At 56.9% G+C, this 17625-nt stretch overlaps 1 protein-coding gene across 1 annotated transcript in view; it reads left to right on the top strand.

Moving 5' to 3' along the window:
• TRABD2B (TraB domain containing 2B) overlaps nucleotides 1-14586 on the top strand; it is a 214743-nt gene extending 200157 nt beyond the window's left edge. The window contains exons 5-7 of the mRNA XM_030326609.1: nucleotides 429-519; nucleotides 3612-3881; nucleotides 12457-14586. Of these exons, the coding sequence (XP_030182469.1) occupies nucleotides 429-519; nucleotides 3612-3881; nucleotides 12457-12676 (581 nt within the window). The 3' untranslated portion in view covers nucleotides 12677-14586. The remainder of the gene's footprint in view (nucleotides 1-428; nucleotides 520-3611; nucleotides 3882-12456) is intronic.
• Nucleotides 14587-17625: the final 3039 nt, after the last annotated feature.

Genomic DNA, 17625 nt, shown 5'->3' with positions numbered 1-17625 from the left:
CACAGGCTTTATTTTGCTGGTATAAAACTTGCGGTGACTGCAGCCAGGGCGTGGGTCCTCTGCACAAAGACTGTGCTGTGGGTGTTGTTACAGCCTGGGGCTGGGGTCAGCTTAATGGCACGATGCAACGTGAAACACTTGTGAACCTTCGCTACTGTGCCAGCCACTCTTCCCGTGGGCCTCGCAACAACCCTGGAGGCCGCTATCACCATCATTCCCACTTTACAGCTGGGAATGGGGCACAGAAACTGGGCCTGGGGAGGTACCACTGGTAGGCAGCAGAGCCAGGATTTGGACCCAGGCAGGGTGGCTCCAGCACAACTTCCAGCTACACTGCACTGCCCTTGGTGTAGGCCACTGGCCTGAGGCTGTCCCGGTTGCTGCCGACTCGGCAGGTGGCTGAGCCCACTCTGTCCCTTGTGTTCCAGGTCATTTTCTGGGAAACAACACAGTCATTGACGTCCTCCGGCAGGCGGGGCTGGAGGTGGAGCACACGCCCGCAGGGCAGACCATCCACAGGTAAGCAGCTGAGGCATCGGGGGCACGCGCCCGGCTGGCCTGCTGCCACCATCCATGAACCATGCCCGACCCCGTGCTGCGTGGCCAGCCTGCACCCAGCCTTTCTGCTCGGGCCTGCGGGGCAAGCTGTGAAGAAGCCCTGCAGGGACCGGCCTTCACCAGGCAGCCAAGAGTGGAGGGGCCGGGCTGGAGGTGGGGGGACCGAGAAGGAAGCTGGTGTGCAATCTCGGCAACCTGGGGGAGGTGAGGTTGAGGGGTGGGGCAGTGGGAACAGGAGGAGGGGTAGGTTCTGAGCTGCTCAGCATTTAGGGCCGGGTGAGTGGGTGGAGTGGAAGGACTCTGTGGGACTCCTAGAGAACTGGGGATGCCTAGCCCTGCCCACACCCGGTCCTCACCTTTTTCTGACCACACCTCTTGGGGGGCCCTCCCACCCCAGACTTTCCCACCAGGGCACACCTACTCCACTCAAATAGCCATTAGTGGCCATCCTTTTCCTCAGAAGGGTTCCTGTCCCCACCCTAGGCTGGGACTAGGTGCTCAGGGGTCAGCTGGGTCCACTTGTGGTCCACGGTGCCAGGGTGGGCATGACAGGGTGTCAGCACACTCTGGGCAGCTCCGGGGCAGGAGGGTGTTTCTCTGCAGCCTGCCCTCCAACTGTTACACAGGAACCTTCTTCGCTGGCCCCCCAAGGGCGACCACAGAGCGATTTCAGCCCCAGTCTCTGGCATTACGAGAACTCGAGTCAGAAAGAAGCTTGAATGGTCACAGTGAATCTTTATACACTGGGCTCTAAGCACTTTTAGCTCATTAAATCCTCACAAGAGCTCTATGAGGTAGAACGTGGAGTACCCCCATCTTAAAATTGAGGAACTTGAGGCCCAGAGAGGTGACGTCACTTGCAGAACACCCGGCTTCTGTCACTGCAGCCGGGCTCTAGAGCCTCCCTCAGCTCCTAACTACTCCCTGTCCCCTCCCTGGGTGCCGGAGGGGGTGGGTGTGCTTGGAACAACGAAGGCTTTCCTCCTTGCTCTGCACAGACAACGCTTGGGGCCCCCCCAGAGCTTTGAGCCTCCGGCCTCCTAGCTCTGGGCCAGCACTCTCTGCTCTCCCCTGTCTCCATGACCCTTCTAGAGGAACTTAAAAACTCGCTCACGTTGGACTCCTTCCTCTTTTGATCATCTGAGTCAACCGGACGAGACTGATGAACATTTAAGTGCGGCACAAATCTGGTCTGCCCTGGGCCAGGGCAGGGGTGTGTTGGAGGAGTGAGGCATCCAAGGCAGCCTTGGGGACAAGGCACTCCTCATGCTCCCCTTCACAGGCCCAAGGACTTCACCTTGAAGCTCATTGTGTCTTTCCAGGCCAGGCGGGGCGGGCAAACGGGCCGGCGCTGCTGCCTCGACTCCTATTCATCTCAGAGCCCAGGCATCAGAGGAAGGTCCCCCGCCTCTCCCGCCTCCCCGCCCGGCCCTGCTCCGAGGGCTCTCAGCCCCAGGCTCCAGCGCACACCGAAATCCTGCGGGTGGGGCGAGGAGCTGGGATGCTGGGGAGGCCCCAACAATAAAAGCCATCATCGGCCACAGGTGCTTCCTGGACCCATCTTTTTGTCCGCCTGTTTTGAATTATCTCCCCAGCAGCTGCAGCATCTCCTGGGCCCTGGGAATCTGGGCTTGCTGTGGGGGCTGGGGACGGACAGGCTGAGCTGATGGCCTTCCCCTCCCATGGAGAGAGAAGCCCCTCACCCCATTGTGTGTGCGGGGTAGAAGAGAACAGGCTTCTCGCCGCCTCGGGTGCCGCCTCGCCCTTCTACTCCCGATACCACGTCCAGCCTTCTGCCAGGGTCTGAGGTCCTCCCGAGGGAGTCCACCTGGGCCCCAGAGAGGAACGAATAAAAGGGAAAGGAGCAGAGGCTGTTCCCAGGCTAAGAGACCTGTGTATATAGCACTGCATGGGAAGTGAATTCCACACACACACACACACACACACACACACACACACCTAATCAGTGCTTTAGTGCCTGCTACAGCCAGGTTCATGTGCTTATAGGCCAATATCAAAGAACGGCTTGTTGTGTGCCAGGCACTGTGTTAGGACCTCATCTCATTCGTCCTCATGACGACCTTACGAAGCGAGTGTTGTGACTACTCCCATCTCACAGCTGCCTGCCGCTTGAGACGACTTTGTCACCTGCCCTTGGTCACACAGCCTGTAAGCCAAGAGCCGGCATGTGAACCCACGTCTGTCCACCTCTAGCTGGAGCTCTGACCTGCTTAACACTGTCCTGCCTCCCCAGAAAGATGCTCAGGGAATAGCTGTTGAATGCACAGATGGCTGGTTGTGTGAATGATACAAACCACCGCATTAATATTTTATAATTTTTAGTTAATACTGTTAACTACTAAAACAGTTCCACGGCTTACTATTTGCCAGGCACTGTTCGCAAGGCTTTGCCTGTGGTAACTTAGGAGATCCTCATGCTGCCGCTCGGAAGCGCAGGCTGTAGCGCCCCCATTCTGCAGAGACGGAGATGAGGCACAGTGAAGTCAGGTCACTTGCCCCAAGCCCCTCAGCCAGAGCCTGTGGAATGAAAGACCCCGAAGAAGACGAGATAGGCCCCCGGGGCCTGCTCACAGCTCACTCCCTCACCTCCTACTAGCCTGGGCTCAGGTGTCACCCTGCACTGACCAGAAGCAACCCCCGCCAGCCTAGCAGCCTCCACCTTCAAGCTCCCTCTCCTGCCCTCCCCAGCGGCTCCCACCATCTGACATCCTTATTCTCCAGCTCTCACTTCAGTGTGAGCTCGAAGAGAACAGGGACGTGATTTGGTGACCGCTTCTGCCCAATTTCTAGAAAGGTCCCTGGTGCAGGGCGGGTGCCCAGGAGACATTTATTGAGCCGATCAAAGAAAGAATGGGTCAAAATTCCATCTCTGGACATGAGACAGTGGTTTCCCTGGGTTCCTCTCGCCGGGCCCAGCAGGGGCACCCAGCCTTTCCCCTGCTGTGACAACCTTCTCACTGGGCTGCACTCCCTGTCGCACGTGACTGACACAATCCCACACGTGCACCTCACATGCTGTTGCCCCTTTCCAGCCCTGCCGCCCGGAGCCCCGCACCTCCACCCGAGGGGACCTCGGCAAGCCCGGCCCCGGTGACCCCAGCCGCCGCCCTCCCCGCAGTACCCTCGGCGACCCCCACCGTCCCGCCTGAGGAGGAGGACCCAGCCCTGTCCCCACACCTCCTGCTCCCCGACAGCCTCAGCCAGCTGGAGGAATTTGGGCGGCAGAAGAAGTGGCACAAGAGGCAGAACAAACACCAGCGGCCACGACAGTTCAATGACCTCTGGGTCCGCATCGAGGACAGGTGAGCGGGGGGAGGGGCAGGCCTGTCAGGAGCCGCGCATCTCTCCGGGTCAGCCCGGGGCACCCTCTCATCCCGGGCCCTGCTCGGAGGAAGTGAGCCAGGTGGGTGCTTGGGTGGAAACTTCTGGGATAACTTGACTCACCCCCCGATTCACAAAGTCTCTTCCTGTTCATCCGTCAGGGTTTACAGAGCATGCTCACATATGATTTTTCATTTGTATTCTCAAAATGAGAACAAGCACACTTGTCTGCATTTTAAAGGCAAGGAGATAGAAACTTCCTTCAGGTGCGGTAGACAAAAGCCTGCTTTCCCCTTAGCTCCATTTGTCCCATGGGCCAGAAGGTGAAACTGGGAGAAGATACATCGAAACGTCATAAGCTCCCTTGCGCCTGGAAGGTCTTAGTGGCCGACACCCTGGCAGGAAGGCTGCAGAGGGCCTCACTCTGCCAGAAAGAGATGGCAGGTGACGACGGACAGCCTTACTGCCGTGGGCTGTCTCTCAGGAGGGGAAGGGGAATCTGTGATAAATGATGTCGAATATGGGCAGGTGCAGAAATCATCCTGCTCTGCAGATAGGTATCTGTCCCCTGCCTGTGTTCTCCTGCCACCCCTGTGCCACCTTCTCAGCCTGTCTGTTTCCAAAGCTCCTGATGGAACCAGGATACTGTCTCCCAATTTCCACCTATAGACTCAGTATAGAGCAGTCTCCCTAGATTCTGCTTTGGGGTAGGAATCTCCATATGTAATGAGCAGTGTCACCAGAACACCCCGGCTGTCCCAGGGAGTGGCCATCAGTGAAGGTCAGAGTCCTACCCCCCGCGGTAGCCCAGCCCTGGACATCGTACCCCAGCAGTGGGCCCTTGCAGACTCCAAGTCTCACCTGAACCCTCAAGATCATCCTCCAGGATTTCCCCAGAATGCCCAGAATCATCTGGGTTACTTATAAACAAACAAATGCCCAGGCCCCACTGCAGACCTCATAAACCTGCACCTGCAGGGCATGGGCTGGCAAGCTGAGCGTTGAGTCTGCACTTGGTTGAATGTGCGCCGCAGAGTCTTCGCAGCAGCTTTGGGGAACTTGGACCCAGTTCTGCGTTTACAGATGGTGAACCAAGGCCAGGTTGGGGACGGGGGGCTTGTCCAAGGTCACATAAGCAATCGGGGGCTGCCTCCTGCACTGTCTACTTCACAGTCCTCCTGCAGCCAGGTCTCTGAGTCATCGACAAAAGGTTGACATGTCCAGTCCACTGTCTTAAAGTTTAGGATGCACACTGTTTTGAAAAGACTTCCAGCAAGTAAGAGTGGAGGCCACTGCACCTTTGGGCCGTTGGTTTCAAAGTGTCTGACTTGGGTTACTGGGAAATGTACTTCTGCAGAGCCCTGGCCAGCCTGTCCCACCGAAGGCAGAGGCATTGCTATGGCTAGATTAGCCGTGACATGTTTGGCTCGTGTGCCCAGCATGGGCGCCCCCTCCAAACCAGGAGCAGGGGCATGGGGTTACGTCAGAGGGCCACTTCTTCCGTGCTGGGGAGCACTCACAGGCTGCCAGGAAGGAGCAGGGCCGGTACCGGAGCTGGCAGCACATAAAAAGCTCCAATCAGAGGGTTACTCCGGGCCCTCGACAACCTTCTGTGGTGACTGAGAGACCCAGCCGGTGGCGGGCCCAGCCCAGGAGGGGACAGGAGGCTGGCTGTCAGCTCCAGCGACTGACCCCCCAGCCCTAACCACTTCTGAAAGGTAAATTTCGGCAAACGACTCCAAGCAGTTTCCTTTCCACAACATGTAGCTCTGAAACACAGAGCCCAGTTTCAGGATAAGAAAATAGCTTTTCTTTGGCAAGAGGGAGCCCTTTCTCCCACCTAACAGGTAAATTGTGGCTGGATAACTCTCTTCCATCTTGTTGGGTTGGAGAAGGAAGTTTCCCCGGAAGGGCACCCTGCTTGAGCTCCTCGATGCTTCTTAGGCAAGCAGGCCCTGAGCTTCTGTCACTCCCAGGGGACTCACCCCATCCTCCTAGGCTTTCCAAGTTTCCAGCTCTCTGAGAGGGAACAGAGGACAGCTCTCCAAGGGGGGACCTAAAGCCCATTCGTGGCCATTCTAACAAAACCATTCTCCTTGGAGCTGTGATTCCATTCTGAATTCTCTCATTTTCTTGCCCCCAAATCTGGCTGGTGCCATCCATCACCTCTCCCAACTCATGCTACACCCGTGACCTGGCAGCAGGGCCCCTGCCCAAGGGCACTGCCCCAGCAGCCTGGGATTCTCCAGTGCTGCCTGCCACTGCCCAGTGAGCTTTCTGCCGCCCAGCCTGGACACAGAGCATGGGCTCCCTCCGGCCTGCAGCTGCCTCTCCTGCGGGCCCTGTCCTCACTGAGCTGTGTGCTGCCCCTCAGTCGGCCGTGCCCAGCCCATCTCCCACCTATGCCGTTGCTTTTCTCTCTGGGTGGGGGAGGCACGAGGCTCTTACAACCCTCATGTCCCCAGTCTTGTCAGTAGTCCTGGAAGTAAGCTTTGTTTGACAAACAAGGAAACTGAGGCCCAATGAGGTCAGGTAACGCCCAAAACCCACACAGCAAGTGAGCTGTGGAGTCAGAACCCACAACCCAGGTCTGTCTAATGCTAAGGGTCACATTTGCCCATGGCCACACAAATGCCCCACCCTTGCCTGGCAAACATCTTCTCCATCCTCACTGGCTGAAGTGTCCCTTCTCTCCTCCCCCACAACCCACAGTTCCTGCAGGTGCCCCAGTCTTAGCACAGTCACACAGGCTGCAAATCCTCACTTGTGTCCCAAGGCCTGGAGGCCGGGAGGCACCAGATCTGGGCTGGACTTCTGTGGCCACCGGGGGCCTCGTGAGGGTTTGTTGACCGCATGCCTGAGTGAGACAAGGAGGGAGAGAACTGGGGGTAGAGGCTGGCCAGACCACCACCTGGAATGAGCTCCCCTCCACTCACCCCTCATTACCCAAGATGTAAACACACAGGAGGAAGTTTAGAGAAGCAGCAGCCCTGGCAGGGTGATTAATGAGGACCCTGTGGAAGGGGCCAAGTGCATGTCTGCAGACAGCTGTACAGCAGGGGCACAGAACTCTCAGGAACCCCACATCTAAGGGCCAAGAGGGGGGACAGCAGTTCAGGGTTCATTCCCATGCTGGCTGTGTGCCTACACACTGCCCCACTGAGAAATGAGACTTGTGACGATCCTCAGTCTATCTCTTTTAAATATTTATTTATTTATTTATTTATTTATTTATTTATTTATTTTGGGGCGTGGGGTGGGGAGGGGCAGAGAGAGAGAGAGAATCCCAAGCAGGCTCTGCACTGTCAGCGTGGAACCTACACGGGACTCCATCCCACAAATCGTGAGATCACGACCTGAGCTGAAATCAAGAGTCAGATGCTTAACCAGTGGAGCCACCCAGGCGTCCCCTCGGTCTCTCTTTTTGTGCAGTGAGGGCCTTGACTAGGTCCATGATGGTCATGGCAGCCCCGCTGCTCCCCCAGCCCATGGCTGGGGTATGTGCACATATGATGGGGTTAGAGGGCTGGATAAACAAGGGGTCAGAGTGCTGGATGGAAGGACAGTCATGAGGAGGTGGGTGCAGGGAAGTGTTGGGCATGGCCAGAAGCGAGGTGCAGGTGGGCATCAGTACTGACCCAGAGTCCTGTGGGTGCACCATGCAGGGGCAGGGGGTACAAGACACACACACACACAGAGCGTGTCATTGTCTTTCTGGGCCTCACTTTCCCCGAGCTTTGAGCAGATGGCCAGGGCCCCCTGGAAGAGGAAGACCTCTCTCTGGTCCGCCCAGGGGGGCATCCTGCCTGAGGTTCCCCGGCTGCACTTTCTCTTAGCAAAGCCAGGCCTTCTCCCAGGGGGCTCCAGGGTGGTGGTGTCTCTGTGTGGGGACGGAATGCTATGGGATTCGAGGTGGAATCCCACCCACGGGGGATTCTCTTCCCCCATGAGAAATGGGAAGCAGGACCGCTCTGTGCATAAAAGCACAGACAAATTCAGGCAGAACAGGCTTCAGACCCCGGCCCTTCCTTGTGCTCGCTTTGAGGATTAGAGAGTAAACAAGATGATGCTTATAGAATGGTAAGCTGGCCCCAGACCCCTGGTGACACTTGGTGACAGTTGTCCCCAGAGTTGCTGGTGGGACTCTCAGTCTGGTCTAAGATGCCACTCTCCCTCTCTCCTCCCTCCCCGACAGGAGCTGCTCATGGGCCCTTCGCACGTCTTAGGTTTCAAGCATAAGTGGGTGCTGCCCACTCCCCCGCTTGACAGGAGCACACTGGCCACGTGCCGGTTACCCAGCCCCGTGTTGAGAGCTGGTGGGGACAAAAACAGAAAAAGTCTCAGGTCGTGGCCAGGCAGGGACGGCTCCCTAACACGCTGTGGCTGAATTAGCCCTGGAGCCCCAGTCGGTTTTCCTGCACCTGCGAAGGGACTGGTCCGCCAGGGCTGTGGGGAGGACGAGGGCATTCCCAGCAGAGGGGGCCATGAGGCCAAAGGCGTGGAGGCTGGCGTGGGCCTCGGACATTGGGATATCAGGCAGCAGGCAGACCTGTCGCTTCAGGTCTCCGACCTGCTTGGCCCGGAGAGGCTGAGGCCAGACCGGAGTTGCCGTCTGGGCGGACCACAGGGAGAGCTGCACCCTCAGGCAGCAGGATAGGCTATCAGGTGGGTCCCCCTCACCCAAGGCCCATCTCCACACTGTCTCCCTGGAAGCCTCTGAGGAGGTCACCTAGGGCACAGCCAGCAGTCCCTAGTATTGGAAAGAAAGCCACAGCCTCTGAGACCCCCAGAACCCAGCCCCAGATGGCTCTTCAAGACCCTCTAAGTACACGGATTGGCCTCTTACTCCAGGTAGCCTCTGGAGGGGCCTCAGTGGGCAGACAGCTGACACCATCGCAGGCACCGGCCCTCCTTTTCTGTGCTTTATACCCTGAACTTCTGCCTAAGATCTCACTTCTAGCTTCTGCTACTAGAAAACATTTTAACGTCCGTGGGTCTGTACCTGCTCCTTCATTGTACACGCGGGGAAACTGAGGCCTGGAGGACAGGACTTGCCCCACGCCACGTGGCACACAGGGACATAGGGCAAGCTAGTACAGGGCTTCAGCCTTCCTCCCAAGCAGCGGGGCCCTTCCCCACATGAGGGGCCCTGTCGGCTCAGAGCAGACTCGGCCCCTTGGTGCCAGCCGTCTGCGGAGCCTGGGAACACTCTCAGGGTGTTTGCTTTGGCTTCGAGGCCACTTTGCCATGAGACGCTCTTCCCCTGCACGGGCCCGGGGGCGTGGGGGGATCTGGACTGGGGGACTGAGCTTTGTGAGCAGAGTGGGCTCGGGAGGCGGGGGCATTTGGAGGGACTTTCCCCACCCCCCCCCCAACTCCGTTTCCCTGGGACTCCTTCCAAGCAATAAAACCCCCGCTCAGGCTCCAAGGGGGAGTGTGCATCTTTGGTTTTAAAAGTGTGAAAGCAAATGCCTTTGGGCGCCTTTCGAGACGGTTTTCATAACTCCCACTTGGCCTTCCCTCTGAGGGCGGGGCTGCCTGCGGCCAGCCTGGGCCCCCGGTTCCAGGCACCCCAAGTGGCACATAGCCTCCTCTCCTGAGGCCAGGCCTCCTAGCCTCCTGGCTGCTCAAGCTGAAAGGATGGGGCAGCCGCCAGGAAGGGACCATCACGGACGCTTTGCGTAGCGCGCAGAGGTTTTCTTTGCATTAGAAGAGAAAGGGAGGGAAGGGGCTAAGGTAATGGCGCGAGGCCACGGGAGGCCTCGCCTCCCACCCTGGCAGGCCTCCACGCACAGGTTTTCCAGGTCTCAGCAGGAGGCAGCACGCGAGCTCCTGTGCCCTCCAGGCACCTCTGTATCCTAATCCCCTTCAGGCTGTCTCTTCACCTTAGAAATGGGGATAATGAGATGACACGCGTACAGCATCACAGTGTCTGCTGGCTCAGGGGAGGCGCTTCCCAAACAGAAGACGCTGGTAGTGGGAGAGGCAGACACAAGCATGCTAATAACGGCGCCAAAGGTGGCCAGCGCCACGTAGCGTGCCCACCGCGTGCCAGGCGCTGCTGTGAGCGCCTCGCGTCCGGAAGCCCGCTCAAGCCTCCCGTGCACACGTAGTTACCTGCGGGTGACACAGCGGGATCAGTGGGACACGTGCGACGTTTGGTGGGCAACTTCACTCTCCCCGGGGCCTCCACTGGGGGGCGCCGCTGGGCCAGGCCTTCGAAGGTGGACCGGAAATGGCAGCGGGACCGTCGATGCGATCGCAGAGGGTGGTGTGTGCCGGCAGAGCCCGGAAAGCTGAGGCTGGCCGGCACCAGATGGCGCGAGGTCTGGGGGCTCTGCGGGCTGCTACGGGTGGGCATCACCCCAGATGTTGTGGGTTATGAGGGACATTCAGAGCCACCTGGTCTGCCCTCCTCTCCTGTTCCACAGGCACACCGTCTATCCAGGAGCATCTTCCTTCTGTGCGTGGGGCATATGACACACTTTTGTTCCCTCCTTTTCTGATCGCTGCTCTGGGAGTTTCTAAAGACTGAGGAACACACGTGGCGGCTGTAGCCACCAGGTCAAGGAGAGCCTCGTGTGAGGATGTGGCATGTTCTTGTGGCTGGAGCATGACCAGGAGCGGAGAAGGAGGACGGGCCGGGGAGCGAGGACCTCCTCCTCGACCGAGGGCATGTGGACGCCCGCTCCCAGAGCAGAGGCCCCAGCCCTGAGGCCGAGCCAGGCTGTGTAAGAGACTTCCGGCCGGGATGGCAGTGGGGCTGGACCGTGGTGGTGATGATTACAGAGCTCACATGATGCAGCGACCCTGTCCTAGCACATGGAAGCGCAGGCCCCGGCAAGGCAGGGGGCTCCCTGCTCACCCAGTACTGGGCAGGGGCAGTAAGCTCTGGAAAGGGGGCCGTGTCACGCAGGGGAGAGGCTGCCCGCACCACAGACACCCGGGGAGGGGCAAGCCTTCTGCCCGCGCATCAAGTGCTGGGGGGCACCTACTGTGTGCCCAGTTCAGATCCCAGCCTTGCTGTGAGTCCTGGAGCACGCTACTTAACCTCTTCGTGCCTCGGTTTCTTCGTAAGTAACGCAGGGATTAGATCGGACCTGCCTCGTAGTGTTGCCATGAGGATTAGAGGTTAATGTGTGCAAAGTGCTGGCACAGAGCTGCCGCCAGCCAGGGTAAGTACTTCTCTGACCGCCAGGAGCACCCTTAGCCACGTGCAAGCTCGACTCTGACTTCACAGCTGGCTGCTGTCACCTCCTCCGGGAGGCTTTCCTGGCCCTGCCCTGGATGGGGCCCCTGTGCTGTGATGGAACTTGCTGGATCCTCTCTCTGCCTCCCCTGCCAGGGCTCCACTAGAGCAGGTGTGGGCCCAACGCCCCTGGGGCCCCACCTCTTTCTTCATCCTGGAGGCTTCTCCCCCCGGTGGCTTCTCTTTGTTATGCCTCTGTCCTTATCTTTCCTTGACCCCTCTCTTACTCAGTCCCCTCCCTCTCTTTGTTCATCATCTCCTATCTCTTTCTTTCCAGAACTTGAGCCGATCACCTGGCCCTGCCCTTCCCTCCACTTCCCCGCGACACCCGGCCCTGGCCTCAGCCGGCCGGTTTGTTCTGTACTTAATCTCTCTTTATTTCTCCGTCTCTCCCTCCCTCTCTCTTTCATAGGTTCTCTTCAGCCAACAATCTCACCCATTGCCTCCAAAACCGGATTCTATGTTTATAAGTCCATGAAGGATCACACCTTTCACTAAGACTCCCTGTGTTTGTGTAAAAGACAGCTGACCCAGGGCTCCTTCCCAGGGGGTGCTGCCCCCTCCCCCTGGGACCTGGTGTCATCTATCCCTGAGCCCCAGCTTTCTCATCTGGTGAAGAGGGTGATGAGCCCCACTGTGAAGGTTTGTTTTGAGGCCAGAGAGACTCTCCATAACTGGTAGCTGTGATCACCAGGGCCAGGAGATGGTGGGGTTTGGCGGTGTTTTGTTTCCTGTTTATCTCCAGCGGGAGGGGAGGGCGCAGGACGGCACCTGAGGACACAGGTGTGGAAGCTGATTGCCCCAGTGGGACCCCAGACCCAGCTCCTTCACGGCACTGTAATTCTTTCTGCCCTGGAACCCATCTCAGGCTGTTACCCGTGAGGCCTCGGGAACCCAGCCGGCTGGCTGTGTGGCTCTGGGCCACTCACTTTCCCTGCCCGGCCCCTTGTCTCCTTCTCCATTTTCTGAGAAGAAAACAGAGGGGCGTCTGGGTGGCTCAGTTGGTTAAGCATCCGACTCGATTTCAGCTCAGGTCATGATCTCATGGTTTGTGAGATTGAGTCCCGCATCGGGCTCTGTGCTGACAGCACAGAGCCTACTTGGGATTCTCTCTCTCTCTCTCTCTCTCTCTCTCTTTCTCTCTCAAAACAAATGAAAAAACACTAAACAATAATAATAAATAAATAAATAAATAAATGACATGAGAAGAAAACAGATTCACTGTCGCCTCGGAACCCAAGGCCAGATCCCAGGATGAGGCTACTGACAGGTGACTCCATGGTTCTCTGCTCTCTGTCTCCCTCCAGCACGGCTGCCTCGCCACCCCCGCTGCCGCTGCAGCCCACGCACAGCTCCGGGACCGCAGGGCCACCCTTGCAGCTCTCAGAGCGGCTTCAGCAGCAGGAAGAGCAGGGGCCCACCGGCAGCTCAGCGCCCCACCGCCTACAGCCTGCCCTGGGCCTCCTCCTTGCCATCCTGGCCAGCATCACAGCCTCCCTCCTTCTGCACACCCGTGGGCCCTCCTGACCTTGGTCACCAGTGCAGAGAAGCCAGAGAAACCACAGGAGGGTCTGCGGCCACACCCCACTGCCCGTGCCACCACCTCCAGGGTGCCCGACACCTCGTGGGCAGTCCAGACGGGATCCGTTAGAACATTAGAGCTTTATCGTACCCGAGTTACATCTTCTTTTTTGTAGAAGGATCTTAATTTCCCATAGTGCTATGGGGCTCTTTTGTAAAATATGTGTCCATATTAAAAAAGAAAAATGTATTTATTCTACCGATAAAACTATTTTTATGTGGCCTATGTTAACCCTTTAATTAGCCCCAACACCAACCCAGGAAGGGAACCCAGGCTGCCAGGACACCTGCAACCTCATGCAGACCGTGGCTTTTAACCGGCTTGCTCCTAGATCGGCAGAAGCCTCCGGTGCCTCGGTTTGGCTTCTCCCGCCACGGGGTCCTCAGAGAGAGGGGCAGGCAGACAGGCTTAGCTTTTGTGAAGCTGGATTGGGGAGCCAGAGATGTGAACGCCGACGATCCTTCCCTCCCGTGGATGCATCCTAGGGTGGGAAGATACTTTAGGAAAAGAATGCTGCTATTTTGAAAACCCTGAGTGTCTGTGAACTGGCCCTCCAGAGTTCTTGGTAAGTGTTTTGACCAAAGCACAGGAGGAGGGGAGGGATGTTGGCGCTGAGGGAGGTCATCCCCCAGCCATATGTGTCAAATGGTTACATTGAGATCCAAAGAGAGGAAGGTGGTTGCCCAAGGTCATGCAGCAAATAGGAGGTCCAGGATGTGAATCCAGACCCCTCTGTTCTGGCATCATTCATCTTCTGTAAGCTTGGCTTACAGAAGAACCTGTTGAAGTCATAGCCAAACAGAGTGAGCTGGGCCAAAGGACAGGAGTGGGCATAGTAGGGACAGGGGCTCTAGGAGTCACATGGTAATAATAACCCTAATGAAGGCCACCATTTATCCAAAGACTGCATCGTGGCAGGCACTTTGCACACTCACTTTATCACTGATCCTCATGCCAGTTCTGTGAAATGTGATTGTCCCCATTTCACAGATGAGGAAACTGAGCCCCTCAAATAGATCAACCGACTTGCACAAGGTCACTTAGCTGGGACATGGCCCCAGATCAGCATGATTCAGAAATGATGCTTGTCCCTGGGCCATATTTTGCCATGTTCTCTCTGCACAGAGAAGCTTCAGGGAAGGCAGATCTCACCCAAATGGGCCAGCACAAGCTTCTTGCTCCAGCCAAAGAGACCACTTGGCCACAGTCACTCATGTTGGCCCCCTGAACAAAGGACTCTAGCAACAGCCTGTGCCACGTGTCTCATGCCCCAACTTGTCTTATCTCGGAGACAATGAGAGGCTTTCCTATCAAATGAGAGGCTGTGGTGTGGGGAGTCGGGGAGGCAGAGCAGCCAAATGGGGCAGGCAGGAAACAGACTCAGAGAGACTGACCTCCCTCCTCTGCCTCCAAGGCGGTAGCTGAGAAAGCAGAGGCCTGAGGTTAGCTGCCTTCCAGCCCTAACTCCTCACAGACTTTGGGAACCTGAGAGCAGAAAGGGCCCCTCATTTGACAGATAATACCAGTAAGAGTAATATGGAGTCCCAGGTCTGCTGACTCCGAGCCCCGTGCTACACAGCATCACCGCACCGTGGGTTTTCCCGGCAGGCCTGGCATGGGCTGATTAGACCCAATGCCATTATGCCCAGTCCAGCAGCTGTCTCCCTCCTGAGATGGAATTCTGGGCAGCTTATTGGATGGTCAGAAGTGCCATGAGCATCTAGGCCAGCAGCTAAATTCTTTTCATCTCAGCCCTGGATGGACGTGTTTGAGCTTGAGATCTGGCAGGAGCCCCGAGATCTGCTTCAGAGGGTCCAGCCGGCCCCATGGGCACCACGCTATAAACTGAACTTGACCCCAACCAGGGCTGGAGTCCGTTTATCTTTGGCAGAAATGTGACTTCCTATTTCTGAGCGGGAAAGGGTTTAGCTGACTTATAAAGCAGGCACAGAAGGCCTGTTGGACATCAGACAGATCGTGCAGAGCACTCTTTGGATGAGATAAGTGTAAAGGAATTAGAAATACATAGGCCAGATTTCCCTCTGTTCAGGGCAGAGTGTGGCATGAGATGCACCGAGATAGAGCTTGAGGTTAATTAAAGATGAAGCATTTGGGTAAACAGTCCAGGTACCTGACTACATGCCCAGATCTGTGCCAGGCATGGGGCCAAAGAGGTAAATTAACACAGTGTGTGACTATCGAGCACACACAGTGCCAGGCTCTGTGCTGGGGCCTAATCTATGCACCTTGCCTGTCCCGGAGGAACTCCTCATCATCGCGATGGAACAAGCAGACCAGTCCTACGTTCCTAGAAGCAACTTTAGAGGTTCTCCTATCTAGGCCCCTGACCACAGACAGACTCAGCCCTCACCTTCCCCAGATCCCTCCTCTGGACAGACTGGGAGATTCCAAACTTTCCCTCAAGCAAGCACTCAAGTGTTTAGAGAAAGATGGATGGCGGCAGAAGGGTAGGCGGGCTGATTAGGTAGGCATGTGCCAACGGGACAGGCCAGAGTCCATGTCGACCCGACATCTACAGCCTAAGTTCACCGATCCCTGAGGCCCACCCACCGGCCAGGGTTTGAAATGAACTGAGCTTGCTGACTTATGTCCCAGAAGACCTGAGGCGTCTGTGGAAATCCGCTTAGCTGGGGCACTGGAATTCTCTCATCCCGGGCCAGGGAACCACCACTCCGTCAGTAGCCACTTACACACTTTGCACGATCTGTCCACCACTGCTGACATTTTTTTCCGGCACGTTCTACGTGTCTAGCCTCGTAAAGTCCCCTGTTGCTCTGAGAGCATCTGTGTACCTTTCTTACGGCTTTTGTGTTTGACCTTCAGGTGGCAGAGAAGATGGAAGGACTGAGACCCAGTGGGTTAAGTGACCTGTCTGGGATTAGGCAGCATGTTAGTGATGGCCCTAGGTCCCCTGTGTCTCAGGAAAACTGACCAAATGACCCAGGGGCATTCGGGGAGCTGTCAGCATGGCCATGCACTTCTGGTTTTCCTCCAGGCTGCTCTGGTGCACCAGCAGCCAGGTGAAGGCAGGGAGAATGGAGATGTTAGGCTGCCGGGAGCTGCAAAGGGCCACCAAGGGCCCCTCCAGCACTGAGATTCAAAGATCCGGAGTCTATGAAGCGTGGAAACTTGCACTGACTGGAAAGTTTACCTTTGCACCAAATAACCACGAGCTGATTTTTCTCATATGAAATGCTCTGTCATCTCCTGCCTAGCCTCAGCTAGACTTGGGCAAGCCTCAGGGCTCAGGACCCTTGTTCTGCCTGCCCAGTCTCCAGCCCGGTGCCGTTGTCACAATGGATCCCAAAGAACAGTCCTCCACCACAAGGAAAGTTTGTGAAAACCACCTGGAAGGCCAAGAGAAGTTCCACCTGGGCATTGCAGCTTTGATGGTATCCTGTGTGGTGAGAACAGAACTGGGGCCAGTGATAGCGAGTGTGGGATAAGAACGGAAGCCCTCGGCCTGGCCTTCCAGACCCTCCGTGATCAGACCCTGCTGACTCTGCTAGCCATCCTATTTGTCATTTCTAGAATAGACAGATGTTTCCTGGACCTGGAAACTCCCTTATCTTTCCCCAGATCCTCATTTTTTGACGATTAACTGAGATTGCACTTCCTCCAGGAAGCCCCCTGTGATTCTTCTGTGCTTTTTTCACATCTATCACAACACCCACTGATCAGTGTTGAAACTGTGTAATACTGTACCTGCTCTCTTATCAGACTGTGAGCTCCTTGATGGCAGGGATCACGTAAATTCATCTTTGTATCCTCGCCTGACATGAAGGGGGCACTCAGGAGATGTGTAGAGAGAGAAGGAGGATGAAAGGAATGAAGAGAGGAAAGGAGAGAGACGGACCTTAGCTCTGCTAGAGGAATAATCTCTACAAAGCCAAAGCTGTCCCCTGCAGGTGGTGAGTTTCCTGTCAGAAGAGGTGTGAGCAGGGCAGTAGGCCCACTGGCTGGAGATGTGGCATGAGAGCTGAAGTCTTGGCAAGAGACTGGTGTACATGACATTGAGGGTCCCTCCTGGCTCTGTAACGCTCAGGTTCTTTGAACATTGTTATTTTTCCAAAAATTAATCTAAGCAGCCAAAAATATCACCCGGGCTGGCCGTCTAAACCAGTAGGGTTCAGGAATCAGTCCAGCCTCACACCCCCGTTCTTCAGCAGCCCAGCCAGGCCTGACGTGAATTGGCAGGCCTGCCTGCTACCCTAAGGCAGGGGGGGGCTGTGGGTGGTGGGGGAGGGCTGCACTGGAACCCAGGGCCCCTGGCCTCAGCCCGGAGCTGCTTCCCTCCCTGCTCTCAAGCATGTGGGGAGGGAAGAGATGAGCCGTGAGGACTGATTGACCCCCTATCTGGCCCTTTCTGGGGAGCATCAACCCGCCCTCGGATCTCCCCGTCCTTTATCCGAACGTTGGCTCTTCCTCTCCAGAGGTGCTCTGGATACTCCTTCACATTGCTGGGTGACCTTGGGCAAGTCTCTGCTCCTTTCTGAGCCTCCATTTCCTCATCTGTTAAATGGAGACCTAGTTTCCTGCCTGTGCTGTTCTAGCACGCAGGAGTGCTGTGTGCAATCTCAGGGCCCCATGAAGGTGAGGTGCCACCGCCCTTTTGGCTCAGCGATCGGCTTTCCTCCCGGGCCCCACGGGCCACTTTGGGATTGGGACTATGTCACAGGCAGGAAAGGTGGTGGAGTAGCGTACCTTAAGGGTTGCTCCGTCGCCAGACCCGCTGCGGGCAAAGTGGGCTTTGGATGGGACCCGAGTCTCAGACATTTCCGGCGAGGCTGTGGGACGTCTTGGGCCCCAATGGCTGGGGCAGCAGGGCCTGACTCCTGGCCAAGGGAGGTTCCAGCCCAGAGGAGGGGCAGAC

The sequence above is a fragment of the Lynx canadensis genome, chromosome C1 (assembly GCF_007474595.2).
Source record: "Lynx canadensis isolate LIC74 chromosome C1, mLynCan4.pri.v2, whole genome shotgun sequence".
Classification (NCBI taxonomy): Eukaryota; Metazoa; Chordata; class Mammalia; order Carnivora; family Felidae; genus Lynx; species Lynx canadensis.
This window is presented reverse-complemented; position numbering and strand designations above follow the sequence as displayed.